This window comes from Xyrauchen texanus, chromosome 17, assembly GCF_025860055.1.
Source record: "Xyrauchen texanus isolate HMW12.3.18 chromosome 17, RBS_HiC_50CHRs, whole genome shotgun sequence".
In the NCBI taxonomy this organism is placed as follows: Eukaryota; Metazoa; Chordata; class Actinopteri; order Cypriniformes; family Catostomidae; genus Xyrauchen; species Xyrauchen texanus.
This window is the reverse complement of record NC_068292.1, coordinates 11,164,808-11,185,446: the sequence shown is the minus strand read 5'-3', so window position 1 is coordinate 11,185,446 and position 20,639 is coordinate 11,164,808. Positions and strand designations below refer to the sequence as shown.

The 20,639-nt window shown below is 39.8% G+C and overlaps 1 protein-coding gene across 2 annotated transcripts in view; it reads right to left on the bottom strand.

Annotated features, from left to right (window-relative positions):
* LOC127657988 (rho guanine nucleotide exchange factor 2-like) overlaps positions 1-20,639 on the bottom strand; it is a 71,702-nt gene that overhangs the window by 7,454 nt on the left and 43,609 nt on the right. Inside the window, exons 3-18 of one of the 2 annotated variants that reach the window (XM_052147033.1) lie at positions 17,550-17,617; positions 17,021-17,084; positions 16,582-16,714; positions 12,941-13,050; positions 11,951-12,094; positions 11,454-11,704; positions 6,924-7,049; positions 6,693-6,810; positions 3,505-3,753; positions 3,358-3,434; positions 3,083-3,255; positions 2,927-2,994; positions 1,539-1,727; positions 482-592; positions 147-202; positions 8-49 (exon numbers count right to left, since the gene is read on the bottom strand). In XM_052147033.1, coding sequence (XP_052002993.1) covers positions 8-49; positions 147-202; positions 482-592; positions 1,539-1,727; positions 2,927-2,994; positions 3,083-3,255; positions 3,358-3,434; positions 3,505-3,753; positions 6,693-6,810; positions 6,924-7,049; positions 11,454-11,704; positions 11,951-12,094; positions 12,941-13,050; positions 16,582-16,714; positions 17,021-17,084; positions 17,550-17,617 — 1,979 coding nt within the window. The remainder of the gene's footprint in view (positions 1-7; positions 50-146; positions 203-481; positions 593-1,538; positions 1,728-2,926; positions 2,995-3,082; positions 3,256-3,357; positions 3,435-3,504; positions 3,754-6,692; positions 6,811-6,923; positions 7,050-11,453; positions 11,705-11,950; positions 12,095-12,940; positions 13,051-16,581; positions 16,715-17,020; positions 17,085-17,549; positions 17,618-20,639) is intronic. The other variant, XM_052147034.1, reaches the window with a different exon arrangement.

Below are 20,639 nucleotides of genomic sequence, written 5' to 3'. Positions count from 1 at the left end.
GTTCTACCTCATTTAAAGTCTTGTCCAGCAGCTGGTTCCCGTTCCTGTCCTGTGAAACACGTTAGATAATGCATTGAAATGTCTCACAATGACAGAGCAGGGGATTTGCAAGCATTTCTGTCTTTTGTCCCATATGAAACCCTTACCTTGTGTGACTGACTGTTTATATCATGAGTGCCATTAACCAATATTGTTCCTTTATCTTTTTAAAAAAGAAAAAAAGGAGAAGAGATGAGGATAACAACACAATCATTTAATCGAAGGATCCAAAGAATCCAACTATATTTGTATAGTTAAAGTCTTGTTCATCCTGACAGAGGCTAAGCAGACACAGTTATCAACAATAATCTCAAAAAGGGAAAATATCAGCCTGGCCAGCATCGCAATCGATCACTAATTTAGACACTCTTTTGCAGATAGTGAAATCATTAACGAATGTTTAATAATAAATGAAGCTGTATGTTAATGGTGTATAATGTACCTGTTGTTTTGGAGGTGAACTGGGCCTCTGTCTGCTTCTGCTGTCCATTTAACCTGCAGGTCTGTGGGCGATCAATGCCGGAGCCCAACAGCACTTCACTCAGTCTGTCCACTGAATGTTTGGGATCAAAAAGAAAACCATCACCATTATGCTCGTCACTACTGAGCACTACTATTGTCTGTGTGTGTATGTGTGTGTGTTTTTTTTAATCCCCTTTTTCTCCCCAATTTGGAATGCCCAGTTACCACTACTTAGTAGGTCCTCATGGTGGCGCGGTTACTCACCTCAATCTGGGTGGCGGAGGACAAGTCTCAGTTGCCTCCACTTCTGAGACCGTCAATCCGCACATCTTATCACGTGACTCATTGTGCATGACACCACGGAGACTCACAGCATGTGGAGACTCATGCTACTCGATGTTTAATCGATGTTTAATAATTTTAAACCATGATTTTACATATACATAATTAATATTTACATTTTATAATGTTAGCCAGAGGGGAACTGGCCCCCACAGTGAGTCTGGAGAAAAAAGGTTGGAGAAAAAAGGTTATTTTTCTCCATTAATCTACATCTTATGGAGTTTTGTGTTCCTTGCCACAGTCGCCTACAGCTTGCTCACTGGGGTTATTAATACAATTATCATTTAATTATTCTTAAACACTATTAAAAATCATATTTTTTCTAAATTACACAATGATGATTCATCGACTTTATAGACATTACAGTCTTATCGTCTGTTAATGCTGATATTCTGTAAAGCTGCTTTGAAACGATGTGTGTTGTGAAAGGCGCTATACAAATAAAATTGACTTGACTACTCTCCACGATCCACGCACAACTCACCACACGCTCCATTGATAGCGAGAACCACTAATCGTGACCATGAGGAGGTTACCCCATGTGACTCTACCCTCCCTAGCAACTGGGCCAATTTGGTTGCTTAGGAGACCTGGTACACCCTGGATTCGACTCCGGGGTTGTAGTCAACATCAATACTCGCTGAGATACCCAGGCCCCTATTGTCTGTGTGTTAAGCACTCTGCTGCACTCTTACCCTCAGCAATGGCATCAGTCAGTAGCCGTTCAGCCTGGGGAGCATATGGCGTATCTGCTCGGAATATATTCCTGGAGTTTGTGGGAAGAGAAACGTTTTGACCTTTGGTGACCTCTGCCAGATCAGAGAACAATGTGACACGCTCCTGTAACAGTTCCAGAACCTCACGATCCTTCTGCTGGATGTCAGCTAGAGAGACAGATCTTAATGGATTAATTACACTTAAACTTTCGCAAGTGGAAACATCCAGTACTGATCCCTATTGATATTCAGTTTGTTTGTGAAGAAAGTTTGCACAATGTTCCAATAATGTTATAAAAAAAAAGGATGGAAACTGCTCATTATCATCAAAGCCTTTTGTTCTCTTTAAAAGGACATTACCTTTAATCTTTAATATTCATGAAAGGGAAACAATCTTTTAAATAGGGTTGTTAGAAAAAGATTAAAAATACACACTTTTCATAATTTCATAATAACACTGTAAATTTGAATAATTGCAACAAAAATGCATGACAGTGTCATTAATACAGCAATGTTGCTAATTAAAACCAGCTGCATTTAGAAGCCTGACAAGTGTCCAGATGCTCAGTCGATTTTATAACCCTGCCAGTGACCGAGTTCATGTTCACGATATACTGAGCTGATTGAGACACACATTTCTCTTGACAAACTTTAACTATCTAGATTCATGTTAATGTTGTAATTTTTTTTATAATAAATATATTTTTATATATACCAGATTTCATTTTAACTATGATCTACTGTTGATGAATGATGAGCCAATTAATCACTTATCTGCCTTTTCCACAAGATTAGTATCAGTGTCAGCTAAATCCAATATCAGTCAACTTGTACTTTAAATTTGAGAAGAAATAAATCAAATAAAGACAGAACAAAAGAAATAAAAAAATTAAATAAAGACAGAATGAAAGAAATAAAAAAGAAAATAAAGAAACAAACAAACAAACACAGAAAAGAAAGACAGAACAAAAGAAATAAAGAAAATAAAGAAAACATTATGACAGAATGAAAGACAGATAGAAAGAAATAAAATAAAATAAAGACAGACAGAAATTAGACGGAATGAAAGACAGAGAAAATAAAGACTGAAAGAAAGAAAATAGACAGAATGAAAGAAAGTTAAGACAGAACGAAAGAAAGAAAATAAAGAAATAACGAAAAGTAGGAAAAGAAAAGACAGTACAAATGGATGAAAGAAAGAAAAGAAAGAAAGATAGAACAAAAGAACATAAAGACAGAAAGAAAGAAGGAAAAGAAACAGAAAAAAGTAGAAAGGGCAAAAGAAAGAAAATAAAATGTAGACAGATCGAAAGAAAAGAAAGAACAACTTTGAGGCGAGTAAAACATTTGACACGGGTCTAACATACCTCTGAGTCTGCGTAGCAAAGCATTGTCCTCAGTCTCAATCAGAGGAAAATCCTCTCGTGAAGGACAGCTAGAAGACAGAGAGAGCTTGAGCACAGAGCCACAGACTGAAACAGGAGAGATGTTTGAGTGTTAGAGATTCAAAGGTTGACACTGACTTGCTCACTGTCTGCTGAATGATCTTCATCCAGGTGCTTCTGTCCTCTTTGGAGCTGGTGTGGAGCTCGTACATCTCTGGAGGCGTGGAGTGACTGATGAGGAACATCCCTCGCTCCTGATTGGCTATATGCCTGACGATCAAATTCTGAAGGCTCAGCACTGCTGGTTTGTCCTGAAACGAGACAGACATTCATTCCCGATCACACATTCACTTTGATTTTTATGTAATAAGGTGCAGATGAGGTAAATTAAGTCAAGAAAGGCACAGACTCACCAGACATGGAAAAATATATTTCTGGTCTTTTTCTTGCATGAACACCAGGATGTCTGTCATCAGCAAAACGTGCACATCTACACAAACCAGACAGGGTTACTGATGAATCTAGCGAATCGTGTTCACACACATGAACACTAATGGCACCTTTGAGTCTGGATTGCGCAGTCTTCCACAGCAGTGTTCCCTCGTGAACGAGTCCCCTGCGTAGCAGCTCTCCTCCACGAAATACTCCTCCACCCTTAACCTTCGTCTCAGCCCGCGGGTCCAAACGGGACTGGATCTCCTGCAGCCGCTGCGCTCGCTCCAACTCCTGAACCTGCTGATCCACTGAGCGCAGCAACTCCCGGATCAGAGCCAGAGATTGAACCAGACACTTACTCTCCTCTTCACTTCCTGCAGAGTTAAATACAAATCTGTTCTCAGACTGGCTCATATTGAAGCAGGATTATGAACCCTGTCCACAGATGCACATTAAATAAATCAGGAATTATAAAACAGATCCGCTCCTTGAAGCTAATTGTTCAATAACGAATTACAGTCGCGTTAAAACAGTAAAAGCTAGGATAGGAAACACCTTTTTATCTAGCTTTGGTAAATATCACTGCACAGTACCCATACTTAACCTCAGTTTACAATCTAGCTCTTCTAGCGAAAGGATGACACCCTAGGAATCTGCTTCTTCAAATAACACTTTAATACAAAGATTGCATCCTTAGTATTTTTGTGGTGTAGATACTGTTTTGAAAAAGTAGTAAGAAACTCAGGGGTGAATTCACTAAACCTTCTCTTAGTGTCTCTTAGTCTCGTCTCTTAGTGTTTAAATGAAACAACCTGTGCATCATTTACTAATCACACGCAACAGTATTTGTTCACTTTTTCAGCCATCTTGGTTCTGGATGTATTTTTCCCATTGGACTTTCACAAAATCCTTCATAAAAGAGTTCCAAACCAATCAGCTCTGAGATGAATCACAACATTACAAACTTTGATTTTATGGTATAAATGGTATAAGACTGTGTACTCAACGTCTTTAATAAGGGAATGACTTACAATCCTATGAAGCATTGCGAATGATGCAATCGATTTAAAAACAATGGAAAAATATAAATCTAGTAATTTATAGTTATTAAGTATAGAAATATTTTATCTTTATTGCTAAATATTTAGATACTGTATTTAAAACTATATACACTGATAGGCCACAACATTAAAATCACTGACAGGTGAAGAGAATAAAATAGATTATCTTGTTACAATGGCACCTGTCAAGGGGTATTGGATATATTAGGCAGCAAGTGAATAGTCAGTTCTTGAAGTCCATGTGTTGGAAGCAGGTAAAATGGGCAAGCGTAAGGATCTAAGTGACTTCGACAAGGGCCTAATTGTGATGGCTAGATGACATCTCCAAAACGGCAGGTCTTGTGGGGTGTTCCCGGTATGCAGTGGTTAGTGCCTACCAAAAGTCCAAGGAAGGACAACTGGTGAACCGGCGACAGGGTCATGGGTGCCCAAGGCTCATTGATGCATGTGGGAATGAAGGCTAACCCATCTGGTCCGATCCCACAGAAGAGCTACTGTAGCACAAACTGCTGAAAAACGTAATGCTGGTCATGATCGAAAGGTGTCAGAACACACAGTGCATCGCAGCTTGCTGTGTATGGGGCTGTGTAGCCACAGATCAGTCACAGAGTGCCCATGCTGACCCCTGTCCACCACCGAAAGTGCCTACAATGGGCACGTGAGTGTCAGAACTGGACCATGGAGCAATGGAAGAAGGTGGCCTGGTCTGATGAATCATGTTTTCTTTTAGATCATGTGGATGGCCGGGTGCATGTGCGTCGTTTACCTGGGGAAGAGATGGCAGCAGGATGCACTATGGGAGGCAGTGTGATGCTCTGGGCAATGTGCTGCTGGGAAATCTTGTATTCCTGGCATTCATGTGGATGTTACTTTGACACGTACCACCTACCTACATATTGTTGCAGACCATGTACACCTCTTCAACGGTATTCTCTAATGGCAGTGGCCTCTTTCAGCAGGATAATGCGCCCTGCCACATTGCAAAAACTGTTCAGGAATGGTTTGAGGGACATGACAAAGGGTTCGAGGTGTTGACTTGGCCTCCAAATTCCCCAGATCTCAATCTGATTGAGCATGGATCAGACCAACAATTCTGATCCATGGAGGCCCCAGTTCACAATTTACAGGACTTGAAGGATCTGCTCCTAACTTCTTGGTGCCAGATACCACATAGGACACCTTCAGAGGAATTGTGGAGTCCATATCATGTTTTGGTATATTATCTCAGAATGTTATTCTGAGATGCGGTTTGGCACTGTTTTGGCGGCACGAGGGGGACCTACACAATATTAGGCAGGTGGTTTTAATGTTGTGGCTGATCAGTGTATGTATTAATATGTATGTATAATCACTGGATTGTGTCATTCATAGTGTGTCATGGGAGCGGGCGGTCACTGCTGAGTTCTTTTGGCGTGCTTTGTTTGCTGCGATTCTGATTTGTGGATCTTTTCTCTTCAGAATCAAAGGTAGTGTAACTCTTCTCCTGGAATTCCACTATTAAACACAATATTTTAATAATGAAGTTGAAATAATCCAGATTGATGGCTTCAACAGTAGCATACACCAATGATGAACAACCACAGAGCATACGGTAGATCTGTCTCAAAATGTTCATAAGTTATCATTAAAATTCAATTCCCCGATGGAAAAAATAAATGGGATTTTTACTTCTGGAACCAGACTGTTGCGCTCTAAAGCTGTGTCCTGATTATTAAAATGAATTATTTGTCATTTGCTTCAGTGCAAACATGCATGCTTTCTATCATTATAGATTGCGGCTTATTCACAAAAGTCTATTCTATATGGAAAGCAGCCGGTAAACTGAATTTTATTTTAAAAAGATGCTAGTGTACATTATCTATTGAATTACTGCAGTAGTTTATCAAATCAGGATCAAATGATGTTGAAGAGCTGCAGTGATGCTGTTTAGTCCCGGTAGAGTGTGTCAGATCACGGTAGTCTGTAGCATCCTCCGCTATATAGCACTCAACCCACAAGATCTGAATTGAGCAGTGCAAATTGTGTTCAGTACAGATTTTGTGGTTGCACTTGAGTCATTGCTTGATATGCATTATTCCTTTTGTAAATCATGTGCACACAATACATCCTAAACCAGCACAGAAAGCTTAGTGAATTCCCCCCTTAAGGATATGCTATTTTGTGAATATCGAAATTTGTTTGAACAGACTTTAGTTTTAAATGATCAAACAAGAACTGGTTGTCATTTTTGGAGTAAATGAGTATTGTCCCACCTTTAGTGTTGTCTAGTATGCGCTGGATGAGCACAGGGTATTTAGTGATGCGTTGAGTGACCAGTAAAATGCACTCTTGGACACCATGGCGACGGAGTAAAGAACCTCTGCTCACACGCTAAAGAATATAAAAGAACAAAGACAACAAATAAACTTCCACATATTTCAATGGATACACTGAATATAATAAACACAATATACAGTATTAACTGCACTCTCATGTACTCTCACCCGTATGAACTGCTGAAATCTTTTGTCTCGTGCCAACAGCTCTTTATAGAGTTTCACAGCTTTCAGGTGTCGACTGCAGAATTCAACATAACACTTCCTCATCTCCTCTGCGTTCTGACCCGAGAACTGAGGCAAAGAACAATTCATTGATACAAGTTATTTTGAATTATATGTACTTCATGTATTGTAAAGACACAGGCAAAAGTGCATGAGTGGCTCGACTGATCTGACTCTGATTTAAGCTCAGATTTTGCTGTAGCAGTCAAATCTTTAAGGTCTCTGACAAAAACACCAGATCATATTCAAATCTGTTGCATGCTAAGTATGTGAGCTCAGCAACAGAATATGACTAGAGGAAATATCACATCAGAAATTTGCAAGCATGTTTGATATTAATGTTGTGATGTCCTGTGTTGTGTATTGTCTGCTGACAAAAGGCAAGTGCGACAAATAAAGAACTTTGTGGCCAAAAGAAGCTATCATAGTTTTTACCGTCTTCATTGTATTTGCTGCAAATATGAGCTGCACAAATTACTTGGATGTCCATTTGCTCTTGAAGCAATTAACAGCCCTGTTTGAAGTCCTTTAAACAATCTCTAATTACTCATGTGAATTTTGTGAGAAACATTTTGAAATGAGTTTGGTACCTCTTCCTCTCTGATGTGTGCTTTTGCTACCGCCTGCACTTTCCACAGCTAAATATAAAAGCTCACTTTACACATACAGTCGACTATTTGCAAAATATTTGTCTCATTTTACAGAAAAGCCCTCAAATAAAAAAGTAGATTCTAATAATGCATAAATAATATTGTATATGTTTACAATATTATTATGAATAAAAAATATTTTTGGGGGATCCTATCTTTGGAAACCTGTAATTCAGACTCAATTTAGCTCTAAGTCCCTGCAAAAACTGCTAGTTCATTCCACTAGATGGCAACAATTTTCCTCTAACACAGGGGTCACCAACCTTTTTGATACTGAGAGCTACTTCATGGGTACTGAGTCATACGAAGGGCTACCAGTTTGATACACTCTTCTGAAATAACAAATTTGCTTAGTTTGCCTTATACATTTTAATAATGTGAAGACTCTGATCATGTTAATGATTTCTCACAATAATTACCAACAATGACAAGGTGGGAAACAGATATCAATATTCAGCACTTTATTTCTATTTATCTCAGTAATTGTAAAATTTTCAGATGATCACTTACATTACATTTCTTAGGAAAAATGTCCCATTTTCACTAGCCTCTGACAAACCTTTTAAACAAATCATGAACTATGTTGCACCATGTTTCAAAAAGTTATCAATTATGTACATTGTAATGTCGTCTGTAATGTAGTGAGAAAACTTAAATAAAGTGTCACATTTTGAACTAATGACCAAATCTGCTGTATTTTTAATAAAATAATAACGGTTACATGTCATGAACACACATTTTAAATTGAACAATTCTTCAATATTTTAATTAAACTTTGCCATGGCACTGACATGTTGCCACTGACATCTAGTATCATTTTCTTTGTTAGTGGGAAGACTGGCATTGCATGTTGTTTACCATTGTATTGTAATCTGGAGTGTAACTTGACACTGCAACTGTAAGTAACTCTTTCAGATGTGCATCAGTGAGGCGTGTTCTGTGTTTGTTCTTGATGAAGTTCATGTCAGAAAATGCTGATTCACATAGATAGGTAGAACCAAACAGGCTGGCAACCTTCATAGCTGCTGTACACACACCACTGTACTTCTCTGTGTCAACAAGGCACCAAAAGTTTGGTGCAGCCTGGTAGGCTTTGAGGTGGATGTCATTTTGCAATGTTATGATTTCAATCTCCACCTGTCCAGCATCCAAGTTGAACGTTGTACTTAGTTGCTCAGCGAAGCTTGTTGTGTCCACATTCATGAAAGGATTGGAAATGAATGATACACATGGCTCAAGCTGATCAAGGTCACAAAACCTATTCTCAAACTCTTGCCCAAGTCTGTTTATGACTTCATAGTACTTGTCTGCAACTTTGTCAAATGTATCAGATGCAGAAGCATTGTCTTTCAGCACTGACTGCACAGAGGGAAAGTGCAGCACATTTTTTCTCTGTAAATCCACAGAGAAAATGTTCATTTTGGCTTTAAATGCATTTAAAGCACTTATCATATTAACAACAGTCTTGCCTTTACCTTGCAGCTCGCAGTTCAATTGGTTTAGTTTCCCAGTAATGTCCGTCAAAAATGCAAGGTCAAGTGTCCTCTCTGTGTCCTCTAGCAGTGAGACGTCTTCGCCTTTGGACTGCATGATCTCTTTGATTTCACCCAAAGTGACAAAAAACGAAGTAAAACTCGTCCTCTGCTGAGCCATCTGATTTCTGTGTGTAGTACCAGGTCACCATATTCAGCTGCCATCTCCTCCAATAGCACTTTGAAAATCCTGTGCTGTTTTGCTTTGGAGCGGATATTGTTTAAATGATTTTCACAACGGGAGTCATCACGTGCCCAAAGCCGATCACTTTGGCACACAATGCCTGCTGGTGAATGATGCAGTGGTAATGCAGAAATTTTGGGAAGTCTGGGTCACCTTTACAGTGAGCGATGAAACCTGCATGTCGGCCAATCATAGCAGGAGCCCCATCTGTGGTCACCGCTACCAGCTTTTCCAATGGTACCTTTTTCTGCACGAAAAACTCCTTCACTGTGTTATAAATGTCAACTCCCCTCGTAGTTGTCTTTATGGGCAGTAGTGTCAGGAGTTCTTCTCTTGTAGAGAAATCTTCAAACACCATCCGGATAAAAACCATCAGCTGCGCTGTACTACTGCTGTCCACGGACTCATCGCACTGGATGCTAAACCACCTGCACCTCGCCAGATCCCGGTCCAGCTGATTGACCAAGTTACTGGACAAAGCTGACACTCGTCTAGCCATCGTAGATGCCCCCAGTTGGACGTCGGAGAGAGTGGCGATTACATCGCTTCCATATTTCTCGTCTTTAAGTACAGTGTTAGCAATTATCAGCATTGCTTCTTTGACAACTTCTCCGTCTGAAAATGCCTTCTTCTTGATCAGGAAATGCGTAGCTCTAAAAGAGGCTTTGGTTGCTTTTTGTGACTTTTTCGCCGGCCTTGTGAAAAAAGCTTGTTGCTTACCCAAAGCTGTCTTTAGCTCAAGGGCTTTTTCTGCCCGTAGTGCGCTTCCCGGTGGGTAGTTAGCATTGTAGTTTTTGTGATTCGTAGTAAAGTGTCTCTCCACATTGTGCTGCTTTGCCGTTGCCACAGTTGCTCCGCATATAAGACACACGCAGATTTCTTTCACAGTCGTAAAAAAGAACTCCGACTCCCATTCGTTGTGAAAGTGATAAGTTTTCTTTCTTTTTTCTGCCATGTTTTTGGGGGTAAGAAACTGCATTCAGCGCCAATCTTCGCTGCGCCCTCTAGCTTACTCTCCACGAGCACTGTATTGTCACACGCACAATACTGACCGTACTGGAGTACGTCAGAGTTCACCTAAACTTATCTAAACTTCATGTATAAGAAACATATTTTTAAGATATTGTCATATTTTAAATCTATATATTATTGCAAGTGTGATTAAACAAAAAAGAATAGCAACACAGCAACAGAATAAAATAAAATTTTATACGCAGCTCTGCTATTTTTAGAACAGGCCTGCGGGCGACTCATGTGGTCTTTGGGGGCGACCTGGTGCCCGCGGGCACCGTGTTGGTGACCCCTGCTCTAACATCTTCCATCACAATAAACAGATCTGAAATGCACGTGACACTCTGACAAGCTGAGCACTCATCATGTTCTTGTCATAAGCATTCAGTCGTTTTTTTTTATCCCACGTACCTTCTCTCTGAGTGGACTACAAGATTTATCTACATGCTGCTGGAAAGCTATATTTTGCGGGGCCTGGGTAGCTCAGTGGTAAAGATGCTGAGTACCACCCCTGGAGTAAGCAACAGACATATTTTGCCATTGATTTGTATTAATATACTTTATTAATATACTACTAGACTGCATATTTTGTTCATGGCACCTGAGAAATCGCTTTGGATTATTTACCCAAGCAAGTTCACAGACAAGTAGAAAACAGCTCCTTTTGAATAAAACTTAGGTAAGTGCTGATATAGAGATCTTTTGATAATTATACAAACTGTAGTGTTATGGCAAAAAAATAGCAAAACTGTATAGTCACATTCCTGAGAACGAGAGCTTTCATTTGATATGTGACCTGCCTATTTTAGTGCAATTTGAAAAACTTTTATATTCATATTCCTACATCCTCACCACAGTGGAGATGCAGAGGTTTTCAGGTCTTATCTTGTTAGTTAATACAACATGGAGTTCTATGCAAATTTCAAATTCTAAGCTTTTAAATAGTATACCATATAAGACTTTGAATCCGGGGACTCTACCAGGGTCTGGAGATTGATGCAGAGCTGAAGAGTTTAATTAAAGACCTTATCATTTGTGAATGTTCACCTCATTTCCATGCTACCAGGAAGTAGAGAACTGCATGTGAGATGCTCACCTGCTCCACCAGTATATCACCCAGTTGTTGGACGGTGAAGTTTCGGGTGCTGCCGGGCGCGAGGCTGTGGTTCTTTCTCAGCAGCAGCTGACTCAGGAATCGTGAGTGAACGGACAGCAGCTGATCCAAGCAGGGAAAAATGGCGTGAACTACACCTATCTCCAACAACACCTCGTCCAGCATCCCTCTGCGAAACACCCCCTCCATGATGCGCAGTGTCCTCACGTGATTCAGCTCTGTCTGAATGAGCTCTGAGAGACAGACACACCACATGAACTCACACACAGTTACAGAAAATCTGAGAAATCTGACAGAACAATAAATTATTTTAATTGATAATTTTTAGGCATGATTATCAATTGAAACTGCTCAATGAGACATTGCAGCATTACAGAAAAGCACTATACAAATAAAAACAACTTAACTTGAGAACAGTCATGACTTAAAAGAAGTCTGAAAATGAAAGAAATAAGTGAATGAGTGATATATAGTCTTACCATATATGACATCTTGTCTCTTGATGATGTCTTTACGTTGAGACTGCAGATAAGACGAGTCCACAGCCATACTCCAAGAATCTGCTTCAAAATCCTTCCCGTCCTTCTCCAACTCCTCCAACATTGATGCGTAATACATCTCTCCTGCGGGAGTAAGTGTGACAAAATCTCTTTCGTAAATTACATAAATTCCCTATTTTTTGGTGTTGAGACTGAGTACCGTTAGATTAGCGGTGACCATGTATTTGGTGTTATATTGTCACAACAGTTGTGACTTCAGGGTTTGCAATGCAAAAATCATTATCTTAAGCATTTTTATCTTATTTCCCCATAAAAAGATCTAAACATCGTAAAATTACTTGAGAAGCAAAATTGGATTTTAAGTCTTGCTTTCAAATAAATCTAACAAAATTTAGTAACGTTTAATCTTAAAAACAAGAAAATGGGGGTAAGAAAAAACAAACGTTTTTTTCCCTTTGATTTTTCTTTTTACCCAACTGGCCAATAGTTTTTTCTTATTACAAGCTCAATTTTGTTAGATTTCTCTGAAAATGACAAAACATCTTACGCCATTTTGCTTCTCTTGTTTTAAGAACGTTTTAAAATATTGTTAGATATATTTTAAGTGGAAAACGAGACCAACCAGAAATCGTTTTTTTGTAATGTGTGATGATGCAGACAAACAAAACTACCGACACCAGTCACATGTCAATTGGGTCTAATTAAAGCAGAGGTGATAATGATGACCAGGGACTGTGAAATATCATTTGTATAAAATCCTGAGTTTGTCCTACAGCCGTGCAAAATTCAAACAATCTTTTGGTCTTCAACAGCACACAGCCCTTGTTGGTCATTTTCAGCTAAGTTGAATAAAGCGCTAATATAAAACATCTTATTTGGATTTTCCGAAGGACCTGGAAGTGACGTCACAAAGTGTTGGTTTGTAAACAGTAATTTCATCTATTTTGTGCATGAGCAGTTGAGTTGTACCTTCATCATTGAGGGACTCCATGGACATGGCTCTGTTTCTGAAGTTCAGAGAGTCTGTGGAGTGAGACAGAATCCGCCGCAGTCCCAGTGGAGAGTCGTCATTCAGACTTCTGATGGAAACACAAACAGGTCATCACATGTGATATTTAACTGTACGTACTTAACAAGCCATTGCAGGACTGTTGCGACATTTTATGGTACAACACCAGTACCATGTGGTTTGGATGTGCATTTCCTAATAATTATCATTATTATTACTACATTGAATATTCATTGTAATATTCAACTTAATAATAATAATGTATTGTAAGTGATAGATACCGATCAGCCACAACATTAAAACCACCTGCCTAATATTGTGTAGGTCCCCCTCGTACTGCCAAAACAGCGCCAACCAGTATCTCAGAATAACATTCTGAGCTTATATTCTTCTCAGCACAATTCTCTTGGTGGTGAGAGAGGTCAACAGAGAATGACCAGACTGGTTTGAGCTGATAAAGTCTACGGTAACTCAGATAATCACTCTGTACTATTGTGCTGAGAAGAATATTATCTCAGAATGTTATTCTGAGATGCGGTTTGGCACTGTTTTGGCGGCACGAGGGGGACCTACACAATATTAGGCAGGTGGTTTTAATGTTGTGGCTGATAGATGTATATTACTGTAAAGGAAGGCCTTTGTGTTTGTATATGCAGTTGACAGTTTTTTAACTTGCTCATCACTGAAGATCTAGAGAAGTGCTGTCTTTATATTAGCTTTATATGGTCTGTAACAGGCTAAAATGACTGGAATTAAGCAGGTGACAAATTAAAGTGAACCTGGTGTGCTTTGCTTTAAAGTTAAAAGTGAATCAAGCTCCCCGACAGTGCCATCAGTTTTGCAGATTAATCTGTGCTGATAATTACATTTGGAACTTTCGGTTATCGGCAGAATTGAACACAGATAATTTGCCAAAAGTTTTTTCCCCAGTGGCGGCACTAGAGGGTTTTGTAACACGACCAAAGCTTCTGGTGCGTTAAATGCAAACAATCACTGGCACCTCATGGTGATGTGCTGCGTATAAATCTGTCTTCATTGACAACATTAATCTATACTTTGTTCTTTTGATTAAATAATCAAGTGCTGTTATTTGAAGTGAGGGCATGCACAGAAAATGCAGGTATATGGAAATGTCCCTCGTCAGCACATACATCGTGTCTCCAACATCATATCTGTTGAATAATAATTACAAAATCATCTGGTGAATTTAAATGTATGTTAAAACCATTTGTCTAGTGAACACTTACATGTAGTGCATTGTAATGGAGCCAACTCTCCTTCACTGTTTATGGAATGCATGATTATTCATTTGAGATGAGTTTATAGAGAAGACAGATAGGAAGCGTGGACATTATTGAACATTTATTTATATAACCATTAATAATGGTTGAGTTCATGTTGATTTTAATAGGTGGTGTCCCTGGAGAAAATGGGAAAAGGTAATAATATTGGATTATTCAATAAACAGCATCTGGGATTTCCCTCAATTTGGACTCATGTTGCTACTATCTACAGCCGTGGCCAAAAGAATTGGCAGTGACATACATTTTGTGTTATGCAAATTTGCTGCTTCAGTGTTTGTAGATAATTTTTTCACATGTTTCTATGGTATACTGGGAAACAATGATAAGCATTTCATGAGTTTTTAAGGCTTTTATTGGCAAAAACATTCAATATATGCAAACAGTCAATATTTGCAGTGTTGTCCCTTGTTTTTCATAACCTCTGCAATTCACTCTGGCATGCTGGATATCAGCTTCTGGGCCAAATCCTGACTGATGGAGCTCCATTCTTGCCTTATTAGTGCTCGGAGTTGATCACAATTTGTGGGCATCTGCTTGTCCACTCGCCTTTTGAGGATTGACCAAAGGTTCTCAATGGGATTAAGATCCGGGGAGTTGCCTGGTCACTGATCCAAAATGTTTATGTAATGATCTCCAAGCCACTTCATTATCACTCTTGCCTTGTGACATGGTGCTCCATCATGTTGGAAAATGCACGGATCATCACCAAATTGCTCTTGCAGTGTTTTTGGGCAGAATTGTGAGACAGCCCACTCCCTTGAATGAAAAACAACCCCACAAATGGATGGTCTTCAGGATGCTTCACTGTTGGCATGACACAGGACTCATGGTAGTGTTTACCTTTTCTTCTCTGAACTATCGATTTTCCAGATGTCCTGAACATCAGAGAAAATAACTTTGCACCAGTCTTCGGCTGTCCAATCCTTGTACTGCCTGCAGAATTTCAGTCTGTCCTTGATGTTTATCCTGGAGAGAAGTGGCTTCTTTGCTGCTCTTCTTGACACCAGGCCATTGTCCAAAAGTCTCCGCCTCACTGTGCATGCAGATGCACTCATACCAACCTGCTGTCAATATTCAGCAAGCTCTGCACTGGTGGTGACACGATTTTGTAGCTGACTCCTCAAGAGGAGATGGTCCTGGTGCTTGCTGGACACTCTGGGATGTCCTGAAGCCTTCTTCACTGCAGTTGAACCTCTCTCCTTGAAGTTCTTGATGATCCGGTAAATGGTTCTTTCAGGTGCAATATTCTTTCAGCAATTTCCTTGCATGTGAGGCCATTTTAAAGCAAAGCGATTATGGCTGCACGTCTTTCTTTAGAGGTAAACATTGCAAACAAGAACACAATGATTGGAAGCACTTCTTCCCTCCTTTTATAGCAATCAGTCTGCTCTTATAATCCAATCAGAATAATAGAGTGATTTCACCTGACTAGTACTTGTTCACTTTCCCAGGTGCTGCTGATATGATTAGTGACATGATGTTAGCTGTTCATTTTGTGCCAGGGACAAAAAACAGTGAAATTTGAGTTTTTGTGTGGCCAATAAAACTTTTTGCAATTATTTAAAATACATCTGCTAACTCTGCACAATAATCTAGAAACAATGTAAATCAACACAACAACAACTGAAGCAAAAAACTTTGCGAACTACAAAATGTCACTGCCAATACTTTTGGCCACATCTGTATGTATATGCCCATTCACACAAGGGAAAAAAGTGTGAATGTCGGCTGAATGGTTGAGTATTTATAATTGCGATTATTGCTAATCACTTTTTCTAAAATACCTTTGTTTTCAAACTCATTTATTTGAAATAAATTCTTCATCTGTAGATATTTCAACATTAATTGATGAAACAGTTTTCAATGCCCAACGCACGTCACCCAAAGCTTACATCTTATTGGCATGTGGGCTTTCATCGTGGAGCGAGAAAAAGCCCTCACAAAAAAACAGAAGAAAATAAAAATTAAGCATTCATGCCAAAAAAACAATCGCACCTGGTATAAAAAAGGCCTTTGAATAATGTGGTCCTTATATTGTTTTGTTGATTACTTTATGTATTTGCATACATAATGTTGATTACAATTTTGGCATAGCATTAAATATTATTACTGTGCATTCAATGGTAATTTGACATTTTAAATACTTAAATAATATTTACGGATGAATAAAACAAGTACATTTGTATGTTACCACACAAAGCACTTGTTTTAGGTCCTTTTCTCAGTGCACTGCCAGATTCTTTACTTTTAATAAAACTCAAGTCTGTGTGTTTAAATGAGTAAGAGATATTGTTTACCCCGCGATGTTATTGGTGGAGACGCTTTTGTTCAGGGACAGGGTGGAGCGTCCTTTACGAGAGCCGAGAAAAGACTGTCTCAGCGTCTCTGATGGGTAGATGGCTGAACTTGGACGCTCCTTCTTTATCGGATCTGACAAAGAAACACTATTGTCATGAAAAACAATGTACAGAATAAAAGAATCGTGTTGTTGTTGAGTAAAAGAAAAGCTGTTCTTTATTTAGCAGATCCTGTTCAACAAGTATTGCCCTGTAACTATCAAAGCTTGACAACACAAGAGAATAACACAAGAGAATACCACAGTATGAACTGAACTGTGACTACCAAGCAGACTAGTTTATAGGTCTATTATTGTTAGAAATTAGTGATGAGATTGCGCATGAAGAAGAGAAAAAAAATCAGGAAACATTCAAACAAGACAGACAGAGGGAGACTCACTTTTGCTGCGAAGGGTCACGTTATGTAAAGTTGCTGTATTCCTGACGAGCGCCAGCCTCTGTTGCTACAATCAATACAGATGTTAATTGACATGCTTTATTTCCATTGGTAGAATCACAGAGCCATCCGTTTCTAAAGCACAAATGCTGATGCGGCAGTGGGGAGCTGCATGAAGCATTATCAGCTCGTGTGTGCGCACAATCTATTCAGATGAACTACGCCATGACTTATTAGTTCATACAGAGAGTTAACACTGGTCAGACTGTACTAATGGATTCTAGGTGAATCTGGCTAGATCCCTGCATATCTGCAATTATACCAATTCTTGAATATATAAAGAAAGGCACTTTGAATCTGGGGTGAAGTGACTTACTCAAGGACACAATGGTGATATCTTGCTTCATGCAGGGATCAAACCAGCAGCCACCTCTGTACCTGCCCTGAGCCTTAACCACTACACAACAACTCATTTCAGCCCACTCAAAGAGCAGACATTTCCACAATTTCATACTATTCAGTGGTCTCTTACCTTCTGCTTCATTTTTGCACAGTTGGCCAGCGCGTCTCGGCAGCGATTGTGAATGGTCACGTTGCATGCTGAGAAGACAAACAAACAGAAATGAACACATAAACGATTGGTCATTTTTATTTATAATGCAGCATATTCACTCAGTGTGGTCAGACATATTGCTTGTCACAGGACTCTTCTCGCATCACATCTGGTAATGAAATAATGTACACCAGAACCAGAATAAAATGAATGTGGACAGCATAGCTCAGATTATTTGCTGAATAACAGTATGATGTTTGTGAACGTTTGGAAACCAACCACACCACTGGGCGATTAATGGAGCAGTTAAAAATGAGTGAATGATTTTCGGCTGCAGACGACACATGAGTAAATGGGCACTTAAAGAGTAGTTAGGTAAATTTGATTCCTTTTGTAGAGTAATAATATATATACACACATACATTTAGCTTATTAACGCATGCATTCGTCAGCCTTATGCAACATCACAACATTTATTTCCATCCAGAGTTGCATTCATTTATGGCCGAGATCTTGTATTGATGATGGGAGAGTTGAACCCCTCCGTAAAGTCTTCTCCAGCACATCCCAAAGACTTTCAATGGGGTTAAGGTCAGGAATCAGTGGTGGCCAATTCTTGTATGAAAATTATTCCTCATGCTCCATGAACCACTCTTTCACAATTTGAGCCCAATGAATCTTGGCATTGTCATCAGGGAAGAAAAAATAAATTGACGGGATATCCTGGTCATTCAGTACATTCATGCAGTCAGCTGCCGCATGATGTTGCTGAGCCTAGACCTGACCAATTGAAGCAACTCCAGATCATAACACTACCTTAAATTTAAATGACAACTTTGTTTTTTTTATGGCCAGGCGGTGTACAAAGTGCATTAAAATCATAGCATATTCACAATATTGCTTACTTTTATATTGTCAGAAAAATCATCGCGATTATATTGTGAATATTTTATATATCGCCCAACCCTACTTCACAGTTGATTTAAAGATGTCATTTGCACTTGATGATGTTGTTTTGTGATGGTTTATCCTGGCTCTGAGACTCAGACTTGCTACACTAAAATCACAACCAGATGTAGATTAAAACAGAAGCATAAAACTCTCACAATATCTCATTACGGAGGACAGCAGAGTAAGCACATTAATATAGAACTGACTGGAACTACCTGTGCATTAAACAGTTTAAACACACGCATTCCAACCAATCAAAATCAAGTATTTGAACAGACCATGGTATAAGTATGGGATAATCCATGGCTAGGAGTGTGTTAAACGATTTTAAGGCACGTCGTGGAAACGAAGAACCTGGTTGCCTCCACAAAGTGCATTCAAATCATTTAACGCATACCTAGCCGTGGATTATACCACTTATACCATGGTCACTTGCCAGAATTAATTAGTTCCAGCTGGAAGAATAATAATAATGGTTAAATTTAGCTACTGGTCTTTAAATCAAGAGTTCTGCCTGTTCTAAACTAAACCCAAAGATTAAGTAGGTTGATCATATCACATTTATTTGAATGAATTAAACAAAAAGCTACAGAAATAATTGGAAAAATAGACATTAGTTTTTCAGTTACCAAACATGTATGTAAATTTCCAAACACAGAAGTTTACATACACTTAGGTTGAAGTCATTAAAACTCATTTTTTTAACCACTCCACAGATTTAATATTAGCAAACTATAGTTTTGGCAAGTCTTTTAGGACATCTACTTTGTGCATGACACAAGTAATTATTCCAAGAATTGTTTATAAACAGATTGTTTCACTTATATCACAATTCCAGTGGGTCAGAAGTTTACATAAACTAAGTTAACTGTGCTTTAAGCAGCTTGGAAAAATCCAGAAAATTATGTCAAGACTTTAGACAATTAGCTTCTGATAGGAGGTGTACTTAATGTATTTTAAGGCCTACCTTCAAACTCAGTACCTCTTTGCTTGACATCATGGGAAAATCAAAAGAAATCAGCCAAAATTGTGGACCTCCACAAGTCTGATTCAACTTTGGGAGCAATTTCGGCACGGTGGTAGATCCTACCTCATTGGAAGGGAGGAGTTGCTACAAACACGGCAACCGGGGGTCCATGAGGACTGCCCAAGGGAGAAGCACGTCCGCTCGCAAGGGGACCGTTCCAAGGAAAATACACACATGGGACCCCATCCTGTGGAGCACCTATTCCAGTACAGGGTAAATTTAGTCCCCGCATTGGTCTTGGTCGGCGAATTCCTCCGCTGAATTCGCGGACCAGAGGGCTAGGGAAGAGTCATCCAGGGAGCCAAGTTCGTGGGATCTCCAGGGGTAAAAGCGCAAAGTATTGGGTGTAATAGGCCAACGTAATGGCGTCCACTACCCAGTGTGAAAGCCTCTGTTTGGAGACAACGTTCCGTTTCCACTGTCCACCAAAGCAGACAAAGAACTGCTCAGAACGTCTAAAGCTCTGCGTGCGGTCCAAGTAGATATGCAAAGCACGTACCAGACACAGCAATGAAGGGGCTGGGCCTACCTCCTCCCAGGGCAGTGCTTGCATGTTCACTACCTGGTCCCTGAAGGGAGTGGTAGGAACCTTGGTCACGTAGCCTACTGTCTTAGGATCACGTGAGTGTCTGCCGAACCGAACTCCAGGCAGGTGTCGCTGACAGAGAAAGCTTGCAGGTCCCCGACCCTTTTGATGGAGGCGAGCACGATCAGGAGGGCCGTCTTCAAGGAGAGGGCCCTGAGTCTGACTGATTCTAGTGGCTTGAAAGGGGGTCTCTGAAGGCCTGAGAGGACTACTGAGAGATCCCAGGAGGGGAACAGGCTCGGCCGGGGGGGATTTAACCTCCGGGCGCCTCTTAGGAACCTGATAATTAAGCTTACCCAAAGACTTGGCGTCTACTGTGTCATGGGGTTCAAGGTGGAGGGGGACAGCCTCCCCCCCCCAACCTCTACTGTAGGAATGAAAGCACTGACCTAACTGCGCACCTCTGTGGGTCTTCAGCCCAGGAAGAACACCAATTTGCAAAAAAGCACCACTTCAGGGAGTAAAGTTGCCTGGTAGAGGGAGCTCTGGCTTGGTTGTACATGTC